Source organism: Ovis aries, chromosome 5, assembly GCF_016772045.2.
Source record: "Ovis aries strain OAR_USU_Benz2616 breed Rambouillet chromosome 5, ARS-UI_Ramb_v3.0, whole genome shotgun sequence".
Lineage (NCBI taxonomy): Eukaryota > Metazoa > Chordata > Mammalia > Artiodactyla > Bovidae > Ovis > Ovis aries.
This window is the reverse complement of record NC_056058.1, coordinates 28,081,862-28,102,491: the sequence shown is the minus strand read 5'-3', so window position 1 is coordinate 28,102,491 and position 20,630 is coordinate 28,081,862. Positions and strand designations below refer to the sequence as shown.

The 20,630-nt window shown below is 37.6% G+C and overlaps 1 protein-coding gene across 10 annotated transcripts in view; it reads right to left on the bottom strand.

The window, feature by feature from the left end:
• CEP120 (centrosomal protein 120) overlaps nucleotides 1-20,630 on the bottom strand; it is an 85,464-nt gene that overhangs the window by 35,966 nt on the left and 28,868 nt on the right. For all 10 annotated transcript variants that reach the window (XM_060415670.1, XM_042250300.2, XM_060415672.1 and 7 more), the window contains 5 exons: nucleotides 12,663-12,811; nucleotides 6,227-6,424; nucleotides 4,243-4,470; nucleotides 3,069-3,285; nucleotides 1,494-1,671 (listed from right to left, as the gene is read on the bottom strand). In XM_060415670.1, coding sequence (XP_060271653.1) covers nucleotides 1,494-1,671; nucleotides 3,069-3,285; nucleotides 4,243-4,470; nucleotides 6,227-6,424; nucleotides 12,663-12,811 — 970 coding nt within the window. The remainder of the gene's footprint in view (nucleotides 1-1,493; nucleotides 1,672-3,068; nucleotides 3,286-4,242; nucleotides 4,471-6,226; nucleotides 6,425-12,662; nucleotides 12,812-20,630) is intronic.

The following is a 20,630-nucleotide window of genomic DNA, read 5'->3' as shown; positions in this document are numbered from 1 at the left end:
GTTGGTAAGAGAAAACCCTTTCTGGGCTTTCAATTTTTAAATAAAATTCTCAGCCTTTAACATGAAGTAAAAGGCAGAACTTAAGCTGTGAGGATAGACTTCCATTCTGTGACTTCACTGTCACATTCAGCACTGGGTCCCTTTGATTCTGTCCTTTATTCACACCAAAGCTCAGAGGACTCTGGAAACAATTTGATAAACAACCAAAGGAACTATAAAATTAGACACAATAGGAGTAGATGTCAGGCTTCCTGGGTGACTCAGTGGTAAAGAATCCACCTGCCAGTGATGGAGACCCGGGTTTGATCCCTGGATAGGAAAGATCTCCTGAAGAAGGAAATGGCAACCCACTCGAGTGTTCTTGCCTGGAGAATCCCATGGACAGAGGAGCCTGGAGGGTTACAGTCCACAGGATCACAAAGAGTTGGACACAACTGAGCATACACACACACAAGGAGTTGACTTAGGCATCTGAAAGGCAGATGTGCCTCAAACAGCAGCAGGAAGCAACAAAAAGTTGAAGTTCTTGGGAATGGTAATCCAAGATGACAGAAAAATTTTCTAATTTTTTGCATGTTAGTCACATAAAGACCAAAAATTTTATTATAAATGCTAATGCTTGCTCCAAAGTAATTTATAAGAACTTAAAGACTCCAAACGAAAACACACATTACATTTAATATATTTATCAGCTGAAAAGTCTATAAAAATGTAATATTAAAAACAAGCCACTGCATAAAGCCATTTAACAGACTGAATTTCAATTCTCTAAACAGTGTGGAAACATTCCACTCCCAGTTCATTAGGAATGGTTTTTAGATTCATACGCATAAAAGGTAGATATCAGGAATATAACCTTCCATTATAAAGCAATTTTATAGAAAAATCAGATACTATATATCCAAGTATTTTGAACTGTGACAACTTTTCCAGAAACAAGACATTTTAAGTTCAAGAGTCAGTGTATATTAAAACAGAGCATTAACAAATGTTATAAAATACCTATAATTACTATATCAGAATAGGCAAGATTATTACCCTTCATACCATCAATGCCACCCTCCATTATCTTCAAAGTCATTAGGACACAACAGCTTTAACCCTTCTAGTGCACTGATTTAACAAATGTTATAATTTCTTTGGTGACATTGTCTGCTGCTGCTGCTGCTGCTAAGTCGCTTCAGTCATGTCCGACTCTGCGACCCCATAGACGGCAGCCCGCCAGGCTTTCCCATCCCTGGGATTCTCCAGGCAAGAACACTGGAGTGGGTTGCCATTTCTTTCTCCAATGCATGAAAGTAAAAAGTGAAAGTGAAGTCGCTCAGTCGTGTCTGACTCTTAGCGACCCCACGGACTGCAGCCTACCAGGCTCCTCCATCCATGGACTTTCCAGGCAAGAGTACTAGAGTGGGGTGCCATTGCCTTCTCCGCAACACCCAAATACAGAAAAGGCATTTCTTCTCAGAAAATAACACTCTGAAACCAAATCATACCTTAGTATACAGTTGATTGGAAAGCCAACCTCCAAATCATGGATACTCCTCAAGTCTATTGAAAAGCAAAAATGATGTGATGTTGCAGGAACAGCAATCTTCTGTCCTGAGGCTGTTTCTGAAGCAATAGATGTTGTCACTGGCTTGGGCAGTAATGCAGGTACAGAAGAACTGATAGCTAAGGTGACCATAAAAATTAAAAAAAAAAAAAAATCCATTTGCAAACAATTTCTCTTAAATTACTCAGAACACTTAAAGATATAATCTCAAAGACTCAACTATTTGATTAAATAAACATATGAACTGAAGCATAAACTTCCAAGTTAATTGTCCAAAATTATGTAGGCTTTAATTCCCATCATAACACTGGGCGGGAGGGGTGGGGGGAAACCCTTACTCTCATTCTCAAGATGTAGTACAAAACTTAAAAAGTAGCCTGGTGCTAACTTATTTCTAAGAAGCAGGTGAACATAACTTAGTATTGCAAAGATTGTATTTGAGACTTATTGCACATATAGATCAGTATTTTACAGTAATTATGTAAATAATTACATCCGTTTTTTTTTTTTTAAGTAGCTTGGTTATCTTAGACACGTATGACATAGTCTAACAAAATAAAACTTGATGAAGACAAGTATCAGTGGTAACACTTATATGTGGAGTCTACAAAGAGTGGTACAAATGGTCTTATTTACTGTAAGAGAAAATACAGTCACGGACGTGAAAACCAAACTTATGGTCACCAGGGGATAAAGCAGGGGGAGGGATAAATTGGGATATGGGGCTGACATATACACACTACTCTATATAAAACAGGTTAATAAGGACCTACTGCATAGCACAGGGAACTCAACACTCTGTAATGGCCTTGGGAAAAGAATCTCAAAAAGAGTAGATATATGTATAGTTGATTCACTGTGCTGTCCACCTCAAACTAACACAACACTGTAAATCAACTATACTCCAATAAAAATTTTTTTAATTGAAAAGACAGAGTCTATTCCAATCCTATTATATATCACAGATGGTTAGTGAATGGCTCAAGTGCTATAGCTACTTACGGAAACACCTATAACTTGAACCCAAACTTCTAATTCGGAATCCACCACTGCTCTTACAATTTATACTACTAAATTTAACTACAGATTCTTACGTAACAGACAGAAATTGTGTAAGACAGATGAATATGTATTCTCAAACTGTCTCAACTTTAGGATCAAAAATGATTAAGTTTACTGTAAGAGGCAGTATCTCTTTTCTCCAAAATTCTAATGAATTTGAGACAATGAATTTGAGATTGCTAAAAATCTACTTCAAAGAACTATATTTGTTAACTTCCTTTGAATAAGGTACTATTTCTAGTATGACAGTCAATGAAAAATTCTGTTAGAAAATTCTATTATGAAGTTAAGTAAGTTACAGTTACTTTAAACTGATTTTTTTTCTTTAAGTATCACCACACATTACTGGCTCTTTAAAAAAACTTAGTTTTTAGCACCCATGAAAACTCTCACAGTCATGTATCAGATGGCCAGAAAATCTATACCTAAGAGATCTGTGAAAAGAACATCTTACCCTTTGGATTGAGTTTTGTGTCCTTATCATACAGTAAGCTTTCCACTTCACTTTCTGTTGCATCGTCTTTTGTTGGAGGTGACTGGTTGTGAGGTGGAACAGGGGACTCGCTTGGTGACTGTGGCCCAGTATGTGTCTTCTCCTTTATGGGGGTTAAAACTCTCTTCTTTGAATGGTGTGGCTCATGTTCATTCTGGGTCTTTAATTCAATTAAAGACTAAAAACAATTTTTAAATAAAGGATAATTTGCAAAGAACTTTCCTTCATAATTAAGCAAAAAATGTGATGTTGTTTTTTTAAAAAAAATTAGCTTCCTTTCTCAGTTTGGATATTCCTAGTCTATTTTTCTTCATAATTTGCATATTTTCTTATAGCATCTAGGACCAGAAAAGGGGAGATGAACAGGAAGGAAATATGATATCCAGAGCTCAGTATCGAAATGCATCCTAATGCCTAAGAAGGGATATTCAATTAAAGAAGTCAGGCATAGGTTTCCCTGAGAATGGTTATTCCTACCAAAGCAATACAAAGGAGGTCCACATTACCAGAAAACAAACAAAAACCAAAACCCAGAAGTCTAGTATGATTTTCTTCCTTTGCTCCACTATCCTCCAAAAATACATGCATATGTGTCTTTTTAAACTCTTACTTTAGTTCAGTCTGCAAAAAAATCAGTTCTTTAAAAGAACAGGACACTAAAGTTGACCCGAGGGCTATATATAATCAAAAACATCTACATTCAAATAAATGTTTCTATTGCCTGGAGACAGCATGAGGACTGTGAAGCACTAATGAACTGAGAACCTTAGCTAAGGCTGAGTCAACTAAAAAAGATCTATTAATGCAGATCCCCCAAAACCAGGCCTAAAAACATTCTCCTCTACCAGAGTCCCAAAGTCACTAACTGTGAGTTGGGGTGTGGGAAATGGTTTCCACTACACGAGAAGACCGCACTGAAAGACTCTGGGCGGAGTCACTATGAATCATGGCAGAAGCCGCAGCACTTTCCAGAAGGGTCTTTTTAGAGACGGGATTATCGTATAATGAAGACCACTAATTAAGAGTGATAAATACTCTCTTATGTGAGATAATGCGCCTGAAATCTGACTTTTGTAACTAATCATGACCGACACATCGGAGAAGCTGGAGGAGGGGAAGGCGGGTTGCTACTTGCCTGGGCGTCCATGCCTTCTCTCTGCAGAGCCACAGACACTCCCACAGTGGGGGCCAGCTCCACAGGAATAGGTGCAAGCTTTTGTTTGGCTCGGTTTGGAGGGTCAAGCGTAAAAGCACCCTCAACTGTGACTGGGCGATGGTTGATTTCTGTACTACCCTTTTTCAGTAGTCCTGTTAAGGGTATTTCTGTACTTCCAAGTGACTGGTCTCCACAGCAGAGATGGATCTAAAATGAAAGGGAAAGTCAAAACCAGGATTTACACTTTCTCCTTTATCCTAAACACACAAACTTAACAGCAAAGTTATTAAATGATCCAGAGAAGGAAAACAGAATGCAGGTTATCTTACTGACTGCCAGTGACTAAGATTCTCACACCTGATTGCTAAAACTGTTGATAAAGCACAAAGTTACCCAGAACTCAATAATAAAGTTATTAATTCTTTTCACTTTTCCTTTCAGTATTATACGCTCCTATGTGTTACTTTTTCTTTAAATTGAAGGATAATTGCTTTACAGAATTTTGTTGTTTTCAGTCAGACCTCAACATGAATCATCCACAGGCATTATGTGTTACTTCTTGTTCTCTTTTCTCTTTGGTGAGCTATGGTTACTTCAATATTTTACTATACTATCTTATTGTACTATGCAAATTATATCATGAATCCATGAATTTAAACAGAAAAATACATCCACCATTCTTTTCTCTTTTCATTATAACATTAATTTAAGCACAGTTCTTAAAAATGGATGGATTTTAATGAGTGGATCCATCTCTATTTGAACTAAAGAACTTCAAATAATTCTGTTTTATTCACCCATAAAACACTATGAATCTTTCTTTTTTCTTGCTTTTCAAACTCTATATATAAAACAGTGCTTAACAGTAAAAGATCAAAGAGAATACCACTGAGATGGAATGTATTGTGAATCACTGCTAGCTAATCAAAACTTGGACATTACCACCTTTGGAAACTACCAAAAAAGAAAAAAAAAAAAAAATGGCTGTTCCAGGTATGTGTTACATAACTATTCTTTTTCCTTACTACATTGAAGCCTCAGCAAGCCTACTATTCACATGAACAATATGTAATCATTACATAAAAATATTTTTAATTCTAGTGTCAATAATGACTGATAACAGTCTTAATGTTATTAAGTGTGATATTTTTAATGGGCTGGAAAGAAAGGATTTTTATAACTTACAAGTCCATAAGAATCAAACTGATATGGAAGTCAATAGTTTGGTGAGGAATAATATGTTAGATATAAGATCAAACTAATTTTTCCTGCATCATTTTATATAATCTTCAACATTCTAAATACCTTGGATTTAGCAACCACCTCTAAAATTTAGCTCCACTAAAATTTCCTTATGCTTTTTGTACTATCCACCCAAAGTACAAGCAAAGTCTATTGAAACACTTTAGTATAAAAAAAGGACGACCCCACCCTACTTCACCACCCATTTCAGTCTGATTAAAGTTAATCATAACGAACAGAGATTTAATTTCAGATGAGACAAACTTTTCTAAAAAATAAAGTCCTATTTAAAATTCATTTACAAAATTACGTAATTCAAGGGCAGGTTTTAAAAAGTTGTTTTATTATCTCTTTGCTTTAATAGCAAAAAGGTTTATAAATTCTGAACTCGAGTGTGATCTGTATGGTAACAGCTAATCTCCAGTAACAATAATGAAACCTGTCTGATGCTCACAGGTTTGAGTTCCAGGTACAATTTGTTATTGAATATGATAAATGATTGATAACTGACCTACCTCTTTTCAAAATAACTAAAGTGTTACATCTCCTAACATTCTGAAATAATTGTCATCTTATGACATACAAGTCAGGATAATTCCTAAAAAAATAAGAGAGACGATAGAAAGATGGTATGTACTTCAGCAACGAGAGAGTTTAGGCACCTCTTTAGTGCTTAAAAAAAAATAACCATTAATTGGAAACAATTTTCTGCTATACTTACCTGTAGTTTAGAATGAACAGTGAGGTAAACACGAAGAATTTCTATACTGCTCCGTATACGAACAGACGCTCTCTCTGGCTCAAAGTTTGGGTTGATCAAATCACTGAAGGGTTCATTTGTAACATCATTTCCCAGTAAAGAATAATAAAAGAAAAACTCAGGCTGTCTTTCTGGAAGTTTCATGGTACATGGAATTAACTAAACATTAAGGGGAAAAAAAAAAAGATTATTACTTTATAAACCACTAAACATGCTTATAAGTGTCTGATAAACTTCAAAAACATTTGCTAAAATGAATTTTATTTCAGGCCTTAAATTAGTAACTCAAAATTTCTAAATCTCTGCCAAATTGCTACTAAGTTACTAGTTTTAATTTTTAAAGATTTACTTAGATAAGCAAAATGAAACTAAAATATTTTTATACATGTATGTTGTATAACATAACACTTATATTGTTTTAGAGTTCACATTTCATTTAACTAGTCCATGAAAGGTCCATAAATATTATTTTAGAAGAAAGTAGTAAAATATTTGACACTGAACATTTCCTTATAAATTCTCAGTCCAGGGCTTTTGATGAAAGAAAAGAAAAATGTTTTTTTAGTTATTCCTACAAAACTAGGAGACCTATAAATTAATAGCTACAAAAGGCTATCTTCCGCCCATTATAAAGAGCTACTGCAGGGGGAAAATGGAGCCCTTCACCAATGAAACGTTTACTGAGGGTGGAACAAGATGGTGGAGTAGAAGGATGTGAGCTCACCTCTTCTCAAAAAAACCCACCAAAATCACAACTGCTAAACAACCACTGGGAGGAAAGAAAGGAAGAAAAACCAGTGGAACATACCAAAAAAGATAGCCTACATCCAAAGACAAAGAGGCCACAACAAGGGGACAGGAGAGGGACAATCAGGATAAAATCAAATTCCATACCCCTGGGTGGGCAACCCACAAACCGGAAAATAATTATATCACAAAAGTTCTCCCACAGGAGTGAAAGTTCTGAGCCCCACACCAGGCTCCCCAATGTGGAGGGCTGGTCTTGCGAGAAGCCCCCAGAGCATCTGGCTTTGAAGGCCAGCAAAGTGCTCACAGGAAGTCCACAGACGAGGGAAAACAGAAACTCCACTCTCGGAGGATGTACACTAGGTCTCGTGCATGCCAGAAACACCGGAAAAAGCAGTGACCTCAAGATCCTGGGCCAGACCTAACTGCTGACATTGTAGGGTGTCCTGCGAGGGTGTGAGAGGTGGGGTGGATGTGGCTCACTGCAGGGATAAAGACACTGGTGGTGGTGTTTCTGGGGAGTACCCACTGGCGTGAGCCCTCCTGGTAGCCACCATTTTTTAACCAAGACCTGGCCCCACCCAACAGCCTGTAGGCTCCAGTGCTGGGACGCAACAAGTCAAGCAATGAACAGGGTGAGACACAGCCCCACCAATTAGCAGATAGGCTGCATAAAGGCTTTCTGAGCCCACAGCTGCCCACTAAACACAGCCTTTAATATGGCCCTGCCCACCAAAGGATGACTCCCAGGTCCACCAGCCAATGGGCAGGGACCAGTTCTTCCTACCAGGAGGCCTGCACAAGCCCCTTGGGCTGGCCTCATCCACCACAGGCAGAAAGCAGAAGCAAAAAAGAACTACAGCCTGTGGAAGAGAAACTGAAATCACAGAAAGACAAAGTGGTATACCAGAATTTGTCCCAGACAAAGGAACAAGAGAAGACCCCAGAACAGTAACTAAGTGAAGTGAAAATGAGCAATCTATGTGAAAAAGAATTCAGAGTAATGATATTAAAGGTGATCCAAGATCTTGGAAAAAGAATGGAGGTATAGATTGAAAATCTGTAAGATACTAAGGGGACATTTCACTGAAAGACGGGCACAATAAAGGACAGAAACAGCAAGGACCTAACAGAAGTAAAGGAGATTAAGAAGAGGTGGCAAGAATTAACTGAAGACAAAAATGGTCTTGATGGCCCATATAACCATGATGGTATGCTCACTCACCTAGAGCCAGACATCCTGGGGTGCGAAGTCAAGTGGACCTTAGGAAGCACTACTACAAACCAAGCTAGTGGAGGTGATGGAAATACAGTTGAGCTATTTAAAATCCTAAAAGGGGATGCTGTGAAAGTGCTGCACTCGACATGCCAGCCAATTTGGAAAACTCAGCAGTGGCCACAGGACTGGAAAAGGTCAGTTTTCATTCCAATCCCAAAGAAGGGCAATGCCGAGGAATGTTCAAACTACTGTACAACTGCATTCATTTCACATGAAGCAAGGTAGTGCTCAAAATTCTTCAAGCTAGGCTTCAACAGTGCACGACCCGAGAACTACCAGATGTACAAGCTGATTTAGAAAAGATAAAGCAACCAGAGATCAAACTGCCAGCATCCGCTGAATCATAGAGAAAGCAAGGGAATTCCAGAAGAACAGCTACTTCTGCTACTTCTGGGTCGTGAAGAGCTTTTTTGTAGAGTTCTGTGTATTCCTGCCACCTCTTCTTAACATTTTCTGCTTCTGTTACATCCATACCATTTCTGTCCTTGTTTGTGCCAGTCTTTGCACAAAAGTTCCCTTGGTATCTCTAATTTTCTTGACGAGCTCTCTAGTCTTTCCCATTCTACTGTTTTCCTGTATTTCTTTGCATTGATCACTGAGGAAGGCTTTCTTATCTCTCCTTGCAATTCTTTGGAACTCTGCATTGAAATGGGGGTATCTTTCCTTTTCTTCTTTGCCTTTCGCTTTTCTTTTCATAGCTATTTGTAAGTACTCCTCAGACAACCATTTTGCCTTTTTGCATTTCTTTTTCTTGGGGATGGTCTTGATCACTGCCTCTTGCACAATGTCATGAACCTCTGTATTATTATATATGTTATTACTTTAGTCCTTTATTTTAAAATGTATTTGTTTAATTGATTAGATTTTAATCATTAATCAAATCTAAAATCATAATCAAAAACTACTAATACTGTAGTTATTAAGAACAAATTCTGGAGTATTCTCCAGTCCTCAACCTTGGTCCAACCAATGGCTTGCCTTGAGACTAGACAAGTACTTAATCACTCTGCAGCTCCACTTCTCTTATGGTTATTTGAAGGATTAAAAGAAATAATACATGTTCACGTCTACAGTTCTACCTAGCACACAGTCAACTGTTACATGAATGGGAAAATATCTGAGGAAAACATATTCTGCCCTTATGGGTGATTATTTCTGAGTTTACTTAAAAGAGACTTTCATTTTCTTTTACTTTCTTCTGCAATCAGGAAGCAACAAAAATTTTAAGAAATAAAGATAGCCCTTTTATATTTCAGAGTACACTTACTTCTAAGTAATTCCCATTAAGGGAAGAGATGCTTTTAAAAATTCTTTATCACCCTTGGATTTAGAAGCAGTTTTGTTTCGCCCTTAATTTCACTATTTAAAAAGGAGGCAAGACTATCATCACCCAGTATTCTTACCCTAACCTCACTCCTCCACTCCACTGCTTCACAGTATCAGTATTCTCAGCCCCTTGTCTGTGTCTGAAAAGCATGTTTCTTTCTTTATTGCTAGATGTCTTTTCACATGGCTTTTGACTAGCTTGAGAAGAAAAAAGCTAAAATGCTATTTTTAAAACTCCTTGGGCTAGTCCAAAAAAAAAAAAAAAAAGCAAACAAGTAATACTAAGCAATATCAGGGTATGAATAAATTACTGGGCTTAAGTTTTTGTGTGTTTTAAAAAATTATTGTAAAATACATGTAACAGAAATTTTAACATTTTAACCATTAAATATTGTGCATTTCAGTAACATTAGGTACATTCACAATATTGTGCAACCACCACCACTACCGTGTTCCAGAACTTCTCCATCACCCCAAACAGAAACACCAGAACCATTAAGCAGCCACTCCCATTCCACGTCCCGGAAATCACAAATCTGCTTTTTGTCTCTAGGAGTCTGCCTATTCTGGATGCTTTTTTATAAATGGAATCATACAGTATGTGGCCTTTTATAGATGGCTTATTTTGCTCAGCATGCTTACAACATTCACCCTGTTGTAGCATGTATCAGTACCTCATTTGTTTTAGAGTTGAATAATATTCCATTAATATTCCATTCATTGTGTGTGTGTGTATAATTAATCCATTCATCCATGGATGGACACTGTGTTATTTCTGTGATATTCTGGGATTGTGAATAATGTTGCTATGAGTATATATTTTATTATATATTCAAATATTCTTTATTTGAATACCTTGTTTTCAATTCTTTTGATATATACCCAGTAGTGAAACTGTTGAGTTCTATGGTAATTTTCTGCTTAATCTTTGGAGGTTCACATATGGCTTAATTTTTATCAGAGATATCAAATAGCTTGCCAGACAAGGTTGTTTTATACTTTTAACTAAGCTGAGTGATTTGTCCTAATCAGTTCCTTTGTATTACCAAGAACTGAATTAGTTTTAGTGGTGGATTCAAATAGGTCGATTAGCTTTCACCATATAACACATGTGTGTGTATAGCTTCACACATACAAACTACATGTTAAGCATATTAGTATCATTTCATTCCTCACACACACCCACAAAGCTGGTAGTACCAATACCATACAACCAAGAAAATTCAAGCCTGAGAAAGGTTAAGCAAGTTCCCTAAATTAAAGAAGCTAGTAAGTATGAGAATGAGACTCCAGCTCAAATTGATCTTACTCCAAAACTCCTTCAGAGGGAGCAAAATATGGCAACAATAGAATGTGGAAAGTGACCCTATGGCTGGAAATTCCTAAGTATATTTACTAGTTACAGAACTTTCTCAAGAGTTGGTTTCCTTATCTCAAAAGTAAAACTAATAACCTCCTAAAGTTGTGGTATGATTAGACCCAACATTAGCAAAGTATTTCACAAAATGTAACAAAAGTAAGTGATTGATAAACATTAACAATTATGCCTTCTGAGGGAAGTTGAAAAAATATTTTAAAAAATAAAGCAGCAATTTTAAATACTTTGCAGGTATTTAATAACATAATAAAAATACAGTAGGCTCATTATCTAATGTGTGTTCTGATGTGATTAATGAACAGACAATAGGTAGCTAGCTTCCCCCTCAACCAGTGAGGCATATTAAACAAGGCAATCAACAAGCAGAGTTTTATGAAGAGAAGAAAAAAATAAGGAAATTGATAGGGAAAGACAAAAGCACATACAAAGTATTAATGAGAAAATGACAGGACCAAATTGGGAGAGAAAGAGTAATGCTCAAAGAATATGCATATATAAAAGCACTTTGTGCAGTGGGCAGGCATTCAGTGTGACGAAGCTAAACATTACTTCCTAAGAAAAATCTTTACCTGATAAACCTTACGAAGATTTAGTGTGGTCACTAACTCATATTTCACTTATGAATGTGGATTATCTGGAAAATGTATACCTCTAAGAAAGTGAATAGTATGATAAAAATGTAAAGTCATAAGTTATAGCCTCTGTTTTTAAAAAATATTAATTTATTTCACACACTATAGATCAACATAATGTCAAAACAACTGTATTTGATCCTGAAAAGGGCAGGAAATCACAGCTACTGTTGTGCTGAGCCATTGAGGGGAAGAGATGATCAGCCATGGGCCTTAAACATCTCCACACATTCTGGGATTAGATATTACCTTGCTTACAAACTAACAAATTAGCCTGAACGCTGCCAGAATTCATCCTGGTTGGTACATTCTTACCGTGTACCAAGACTGTGAGGCCCTGACTACTGTGCAACTCATAACCTTGTAACATATCTTCCCAGACAAAGACTAGGACTGCTTATGATAAAAGTGGTAATTTCCCTAAACTCTGTGTTCCTAAACTGTGACATACCCAATGAGTGTGAAGAAACCACCTAGGCCCCTCTATGTCACCTCCATGATACTTGGGGTAAAAGAAACTGAAAGAAATACACTGATAGTCATATTGTTTGCTGGGCTGAGAGTAATACACTCCTTTATCTCTGATCTAAGAATCTACTATCTTCTGGCAGCATTTGGGATAATTTGTTAGTCTGTAAATTGGGTCAAATCTAATCCCAGACCTGATAGCTATTAAGGTATGACTGAGACAATGCTCCCAACATTACACATTTCTCCAAAATGTAAATAATTTAGTACTTGGGGGCAGGGGTGAGGGAGGGGAATCATTTCATACCAGTCCTAACAACGTCACACAGTACAATGTAAAACAGTGTTTACTCATGTTTCTTCTAAATTCTAAGAGATTTAATTTATTCTCTTACTACCAAGATCATCCCTATTTATTCTTTTCCTGAAACAAAAATGTTTTCTGACGCGAAAGAAAACATTATTCTAAATTATTTTTTTAAGTCTACTTATGAGTCTTTTCAATACCTAAAAGACAGATTTTAAAAATGAAATGTTTTCAGATTCTTCGTGAATCACTAATCTCACCTGCTCCAACTGGGTGGCGAACGCTATGGTCACTGACATGATGAAGAAGTCAGTACAGAACCCTGCTGGTCCGATCTGATGGTAGCCTCCCTCCTCGTTCAGCACTGCCACGATGTCCTTTGGGTCAAGTCCAGACAGGCTGGCAGGTACTTTATGGAAAAAAACACAATTAACTACATTGTAGTTTGCCATAAACTAGTATAAGATTTTATAAGCTGGTTATACTTTTTCATTTACTTGGCCATTTTCACAGATACAGTTAATATCTCAGTAAGGTTTCCTTTGACTTCAGTTTAATAAACCACATAGAAAAGGCATCACAGACGGAAACGAATCTAAACTGTGAACTGAAAAATTAGCAAAACCTGGCTGAAAAGAGCAAAGTGACTAGATAGAGGAAAAAGGTATTCTAGGGAGAAGGAACAATATATACAAAAACTCAAGAGGCAAGAGAAAGGATGTGGTTAGAGAACTGAAACAGGTGTGGCATGCTGGACGATAATGCAAGGACTCAGGTACAGAAAAAGGAGAGAAGCCACATCATAAAGAGTCTTCTTGAAGACCACGCTGAAACATCTGGACAGTGTTCTAAGAATAACAGAAAACAATAAACAATTTGAGGTAACAGATATAAACAAACAGGCTTCATTATGAAGAGATGGCAGAGGGATAGGGGGTTTTGCAACTGATTAAGTTGAAAAATGAAACTACATAACACTAAAGTAACAGACAATATTCAGTGTTAGGGAGACTGCTAGCAAGTCAGCACTGTCCATGTTGGTAGGCTCAGACTAGTCCAACCTTTTGAAGGGTAACACGTCAGGGCTTACCAAAACTTTATACATGCATACCCTATACACCAGCAAACCCAGACACATTCAGGAATTAATCCTGAAGAAATATGCTTATGGCAGCACTGGCTAAAAGTAGCTGAATGGTTAAGAGCACAACCACCACAGTCACACAGACCAAAGTTCCAACCCTAGTTCTGCTATTCAGTGGGTTGTATGGGGAGATTATACCACTCCTTTAGTTTCCAGTTTTTCTTCTGAAAATCTTTTACACTGCTGTTGAGAAGATCAAATTAGATAAAATAAAGCACTTGGCATAGTACCTGACAAGTACTTTAATAAAGTACTTAAAGTCAAAATACTAACTATGATGGGTCTCATTACTCATTATCAGAGAGGGAAAACACTAGGGTAAATCTTGTGGTGAAGGAGTAAAAGGACTGAACACGTCAATGTGAGTATATGTTGTCAGGTATATATATGGACAAATAAATACACAGAAGTATATATGTATATGTACATGGGTTTGAGTGTGTATACATACATGGGAACAGCAACAGCCCAACAGCAACTAGCACACCTAGCAGCCGAATCTTGACTTCTAAACATCATTCTTTTCTAAAAAGAAGCAGAGCTCCTTATAGAAATAGCTGAATCCAGGAATAAGATAGGGAAAGTATACGATGAACTTAGACTATCTTCTTATAGCAAAAAAAAAAAAAAGCTCAAAGAATTACTGACATACTGAAAAACAGACGATTGAAAGAGTTCTTAATGCTCAAATCTCTGACAAAGAATGATGGTTAAAGATTATAGTCCACTAAACTAAGAGAAAACTGTAAGTCCATGTTTATATAATATAAATAAGCAAATAAATTGAAGGTATGAGGAAGAATATTTTTCTAAATTTTTTCCCCACAAAATATTTATTAATTACAAAGGAAAACAGACACATACCACATTAATCAAATAATCAAGTTACCATCATCAGTAATGAGATTAAATCAAAATAGTGCGCCAACCAATAAGATGCAGTAAGAACAGAGCATCTTGATACTCCTGCCAAAGATGCCTAACCAAAATCTAGTGTCAGACAAGCCCAAAATGTACAGGGGACATGTCTTCACCAAACGACTGAAATTGATCTTCTGAACAGAATGCTCTCCTCCCCATTACCCCTCACTGTAGCATATCAGGTCCATCTTTCAATAAAAAATTATAAGGTGTACTAAAAGACACACACAAAAAAAATCCATAACCTAAGCTTTCATCTTAAGAAAATAGGAACAAATAAAATTAAAAGTAAGCAGAAGAGAAATAAAAACTAGAACCAAAATCAATGAAATTGAAACCAAGAACTCAATGGGAAAAAAATTAACAAAATCAAAAGCTGGCTCTTTGAAAAAGATCAGTAAGAATGTAGCCAGCCTAAAGTGTGGTGCAGGGGGGCAGGGGGAGACACAAATTACTATCATCAAAAATGAAAGAGGGGATATCACTATAGATTTCATGTACATTAGAAGTTTAATGAAAGAATACTACAAATAACTATGTCCACAAATTTGATAACCTAGATGAAACAGAAAATTCTTTTTAAAAACAATCTACCAAAACACACATAGGAAGAAACAATCTGAATAGGCCTATATAATGAAACTGAATCAATAACTTCAGAAAACAGAAAGTACTGGATCCAGATGGGTTCACTGGTGAATTCTACCTAGCGTTCACCATAATTTCTAGAAGAAATTATACCAATCCTCTACAATTTTTTTTCACAAGTCAGAAGCAGAGAGAATACTTCCTAACTCATTATATGGGGCTAGCATTGTCCTAATATGAAATCTAGGCAAAGACATTACAAGAAAACAACAGACTTACATCTTTCATGATCATAGATGTAAAAGTCCTCAACCAAGAATTAGACAATCAAATTGAACACATAAAAAGAACTATACACCACAACGAAATGAGATTTATTCAAGGTACACAAAGCTGGTTCAACATTCAAACAGCCATGAATACAACCCACTATGTCAACAGACTAAAGATGAAAACTCACGTAATCTTATCAATACATGCAGAAAAAGCATGTGACAAAATCCAACACTTACTCATGATAAAACACTATCTGTAAACTAGGAATAGGGAGTGACCTCCTTACCTTGATAAAGAACATCTATAAAAATCTACAGCTAACATCATACTTATTGGTGAGAGGCTTTCCCACCAGAATCAAGAGCAAGGCAAGGATGTCCCCTTTCACTCTGCTCTTCAATAGTACGCTGGAAATCCTAGCTGTTGCTGTAAAACAAGAAAAGGAAGCACAAAGTCATGCAGGTTGGGAAGAAAGACACTAAACTGCCTTTGTTTGCAGGTAAGTGTAGAATGTCTATCTACGGAAAACCAAAACCAGAACAAAAAACCCTAATCCTGGAACTAATAATAAACAATTATAGTGCAGCAGACAAGGTTAACATGCAAAAGCCAATTGCTTTCCTACAGATCAAGAATACACAAGTAGAATTTGAAATTTAAAACACCATTTACAGAGAATTAACCATCATGGAGACAAATTGGTGGAATAATATTGTACGTAAGCTCACTTCTCAAAAAAAAATCAAAATTGCAACTAAACGATGAACAATCATCAACCAAAAAACAAGCAAAACACACAAACAAAAAACAACAACACTGGAACGTACCAAAAAAGATATCCTACATCCAGAGACAAAGAAGCCACAAGAGGGTAGGAGAGGCGCAAATGCAATAAAATCAAAATGCCAGCCCCACTAGATGGGCAGCTCACAAGCTGGAAAATAATTATATTGCTGAGGTTCTCCCACAGGAGTGAAAGTTCTGAGCCCCACGTCAGGCTCCTCAGCCTGGAGGTCTGATATCAGGAAGAGCCCTCAGAGCAAACCTGCTTTGAACTCAGCAAGCAGGGTTTGATTACAGGAAATTCACAGTACAGAAGGGAACAAAAACTCCACTCTCAGAGAACACACACAATGTCTCCTGTATACCACGACCAGGGTAAAAAACAAACAGTGATCTCATAAAAGCCTGGGCCAGACCTACCTGCTGGAATCAGAGTGTCTCTGGCAGAAGCAGGGCTTGGGTATGGCTCACTGCAGGGACAAAAACGCTGGTAGCAGTAATTCTGGAGAATGCTCATTGGCATAAGCTCTCTTGGAGGGTGCTATTTTCTCCCCAAGATCTGGCCCCAACCAACGGCCTGTAGACTCCAGGGCTAGGATACCTGAAGTCAAACCAGCAGAACAGGAACATAGCCCCACCAATCAGCAAATAGGCTGCCTAAAGTCTTTCTTAGCCCACAGCTGCCCACTAAACACACCCCTTGACACAGCCCTGCCCACCAGATGGTCAAGGACCAGGTCCACCCATAAGTGGGCAGGAACCAGTCTCTCTCACAGGAAGCCTGTACAAGCCTCTTAGGCCTCATCCACCAGGGGTCAGAAAGCAGAAGCAAGAAGACTATTTGATGACGACTACTTCACTTTCACAGCCCTGCAGTCTGTGGAATGAAAACCACAATCACAGAAAGTAGACAAAATGAGACATCAGAGGAGTAACTCCCAGATCAAGGAAAAATACAACCCCAGAAGGACAAGGTGGAGAAACACGACCTACACCAAAGAAAATCTAGAGTAATGACAGTGAAGATGATCCAAGACCTCAAAAACAGAATGAAGGCAGAGAATGAGAAGATACAAGAAACGTTTAATAAAGAGCTAGAAGACCTAAAGAACAAACAGAGATCTACATTACAAGAACTGAAAAGAAAAACATACTACAGGAATCAACGGCAAGTTAAATGAGGCAGAAGACAGATGACTGAGCTGGAAGACATATGGTGGATATACTGCTGCAGAGCAGAATAAAGGGAAAAAAAGGAAAACAAACGAGGACAGTCAGAGAGACTCATGGTTCATTAAAGGCAACATTCACATTTATCTCCCTGGTAGCTCACTTGGTAAAGAATCCGCCTGCAATGCAGGAAACTCTGGTTCAATTCCTGGGTCGGGAAGATCTGGTGGAGAAGAGATAGGCTACCCACTGCAGTATTCTTGGGCTTCCCATTTGGCTCAGCTGGTAAAGCATTTGCCTGCAGTGCAGAAGACCTGGGTTTGATCCCTGGGGTTGGGAAGATCCCCTGGAGAAGGGAAAGGCTACCTACAGCAGTATTCTGGCCTGGAGAATCCTGTGGACTGTAGAGTCCATGGGGTCGCAAAGAGATGGACATGACTGAGTGATTTTCATTCACATTATAGGGTCTCAGAGGAGAAGAGACAGAAAGGGCCCAAGAAAATATTTGAAGAGATTATACCTGAAAACTTCCCTAACATGAGAAAGAAAATACTCAAGACCAGGAAGCTCAGAGAGTCCCAGGCAGGATAAACCCAAGGAGGAATACAGGCAAATATTACTGATGAACACAGATACAAAATACAAAATACTAGCGAACTGAATCCAACAATATATTAAAAGGATCACACAGCTTGATCAAGTGGAATTTATTGCAGAGATGCAAGGATTCTTCAGTACTGCTCACCACAACTAGAGAAAGCCCATGAAGCAATGAAGACACAGCACAGCCCAAAATAAGAATAAATAAATATTATAAGATCATATAATACGTCAAGGCTGTATACTGTCACCCTGTTTATTTAACTTATATGCAGAGTACATCATGAGAAACGCTGGGCTGGAAGGAACACAAGATGGAATCAAGATTGCCAGGAGAAATATCAATAACCTCAGATATGCAGATGACACCACCCTTATGGCAGAAAGTGAAGAGGAACTAAAAGCCTCTGGATGAAAGTGAAAGAGGAGAGTGAAAAAGTTGGCTTAATGCTCAACATTTAGAAAACAAAGATTATGGCATCTGGTCCCATCACTTATGGGAAATAGATGGGGAAACAGTGGAAACTGACAGACTATTTTTTGGGGCTCCAAAATCACTGCAGATGGTGATTGCAGCCATAAAATTAAAAGACACTTACTCCTTGGAAGAAAAGTTATGACCAACCTAGATAGCATATTCAAAAGCAGAGACATTACTTTGCCGACTAGGTCCATCTAGTCAAGGCTATGGTTTTCCAGTAGTCATGTATGGATGTGAGAGTTGGACTGTGAAGAAAACTGAGTGCCGAAGAACTGATGCTTTTGAACTGTTGTATTGGAGAAGACTCTTTGAGAGTCCCTTGGACTGCAAGGAGATCCAACCAGTCCATTCTGAAGGAGATCAGCCCTGGGATTTCTTTGGAAGGAATGATGCTAAAGCTGAATCTCCAGTATTTTGGCCACCTCCTGAGAAGAGTTGACTCACTAGAAAAGACTCTGATGCTGGGAGGGACTGGGGGCAGAAGGAGAAGGGGACGACAGAGGATGAGATGGCTGGATGGCATCACTGATTCAATGGACGTGAATCTGAGTGAACTCCGGGAGTTGATGATGGACAGGGAGGCCTGGCGTGCTGTGATTCATGGAGTCGCAAAGAGTCGGACACAACTGAGCGACTGAACTGAACTGATAAGATCATATGCTATTAGGGGATACAAAAAAACCCTTTTCACAAAATTCAATACCCATTAATGATTGAAAACTCTCTGGAAAGTGGGCAAAGAGGGAACCCACCTCAACATAATAAAGGCTAAAAATGACAAACCCACAGCTAACATCATTCATAAAAGTGAAAAGCTGAAAGCATTCCCTCTAAGATCAGGAACAAGACAGGAACATCCACTCTCACGACTTTTATTCAACATAGTTTTGGAAGTCCTAGCCATGGCAGTCAGAGAAGATAAAGGAACAAAAGGGCTCCAGATAGGGAAAGAAGTAAAAGTATCACTGTTAGAAGATGACATAACACTACGTACAGAAAATCCTAAAGATGCAACCAGAAAACTACAACAATGGATTCAGTGAAGCTGCAAGATACAAAATTAATGCACAGGAACCTCTTGCATTTCAATACATTAACAATGAAAGAGCAGAAAGAGAAATTAATGAAATAATTCCACTTATCATGACATCAAAAGTAATAAAATACCTAGAACAAACCCACCTAAGGAGGCAGAAGACCTGTACTCAAAAAACCATAAAATACTTATGAAAGAAATTAAAGATAAGACAGATACCAAATTCTTGGATTGGAAGAATCAATATTCTCAAAATGACTGTACCACTCAAGGCAATCTACAGGTTCAATGCAATCCCCATCAAATTACCAAAGGCATTTTTTGCAGATGTAGAACAAAATTTTTTTTAATTTGTATGGAGACACAAAAGACCCCGAAGAGCCAAAACAATTGTGAGAAAGAAAAACGGAGCTGGAGGAATCAAGCACTCCAACTTCAAACCATACTACAAAGCTATAGCAATCAAACAGTATGGCACTGGCACAGAAACAGAAATACTGATCAATGGAACAGGACAGAACACCCAGAAATAAATCCACACACCTATAGTCAATTAATCTATGACAAAAGAGACAAGAATATACAATGGAGAAGAGTCTCTTCAGTAAGTGGTGTTGGGAGAACTGGATAGCTACCTGTAAAAGAATGAAATAAGAACATTCTCTAACACTAACACAAAAATAAACTCAAAATGGGTTAAAGACCTAAATATAAGAACAGATACTAAAAAAACCATTAAGAGGAAATCATAGGAAAAACACTCTTTAACATAAATTTCAGAAATATCTTTTTCAATCTGTCTCTTAGAGTAATGGAAATAAAAACACAAATAAACCAATGGACTAAAAAGAGCTACTATATGATCCAGCAATCGTACTCCTGGTCAAATGTCCAGAGAAAACCACATAATTTGAAAGGACACATGCATCCCAACGTTCACTGCAGCACTATTTACAATACGCAGCACACGGAAGCAACCTAAATGTCCATCGACGGAGGAATGGTTTTTAAACAGTGCAGTACATATATGCAATGGAATACTGCTCAGTCATAAAGAGATCAAAATAATGCCATTTGTGACAACATGGATGGACTCCAGACTGTAACACTAAGTGAAGTCAGAGAAAGTCAAATATGATATTGCTTATATGCAGAATTTTAAAACATTGTACAAACGCATCTATTTACAGAACAAAAATGGTGCCACAGATGTAGAAAACAAATTTATA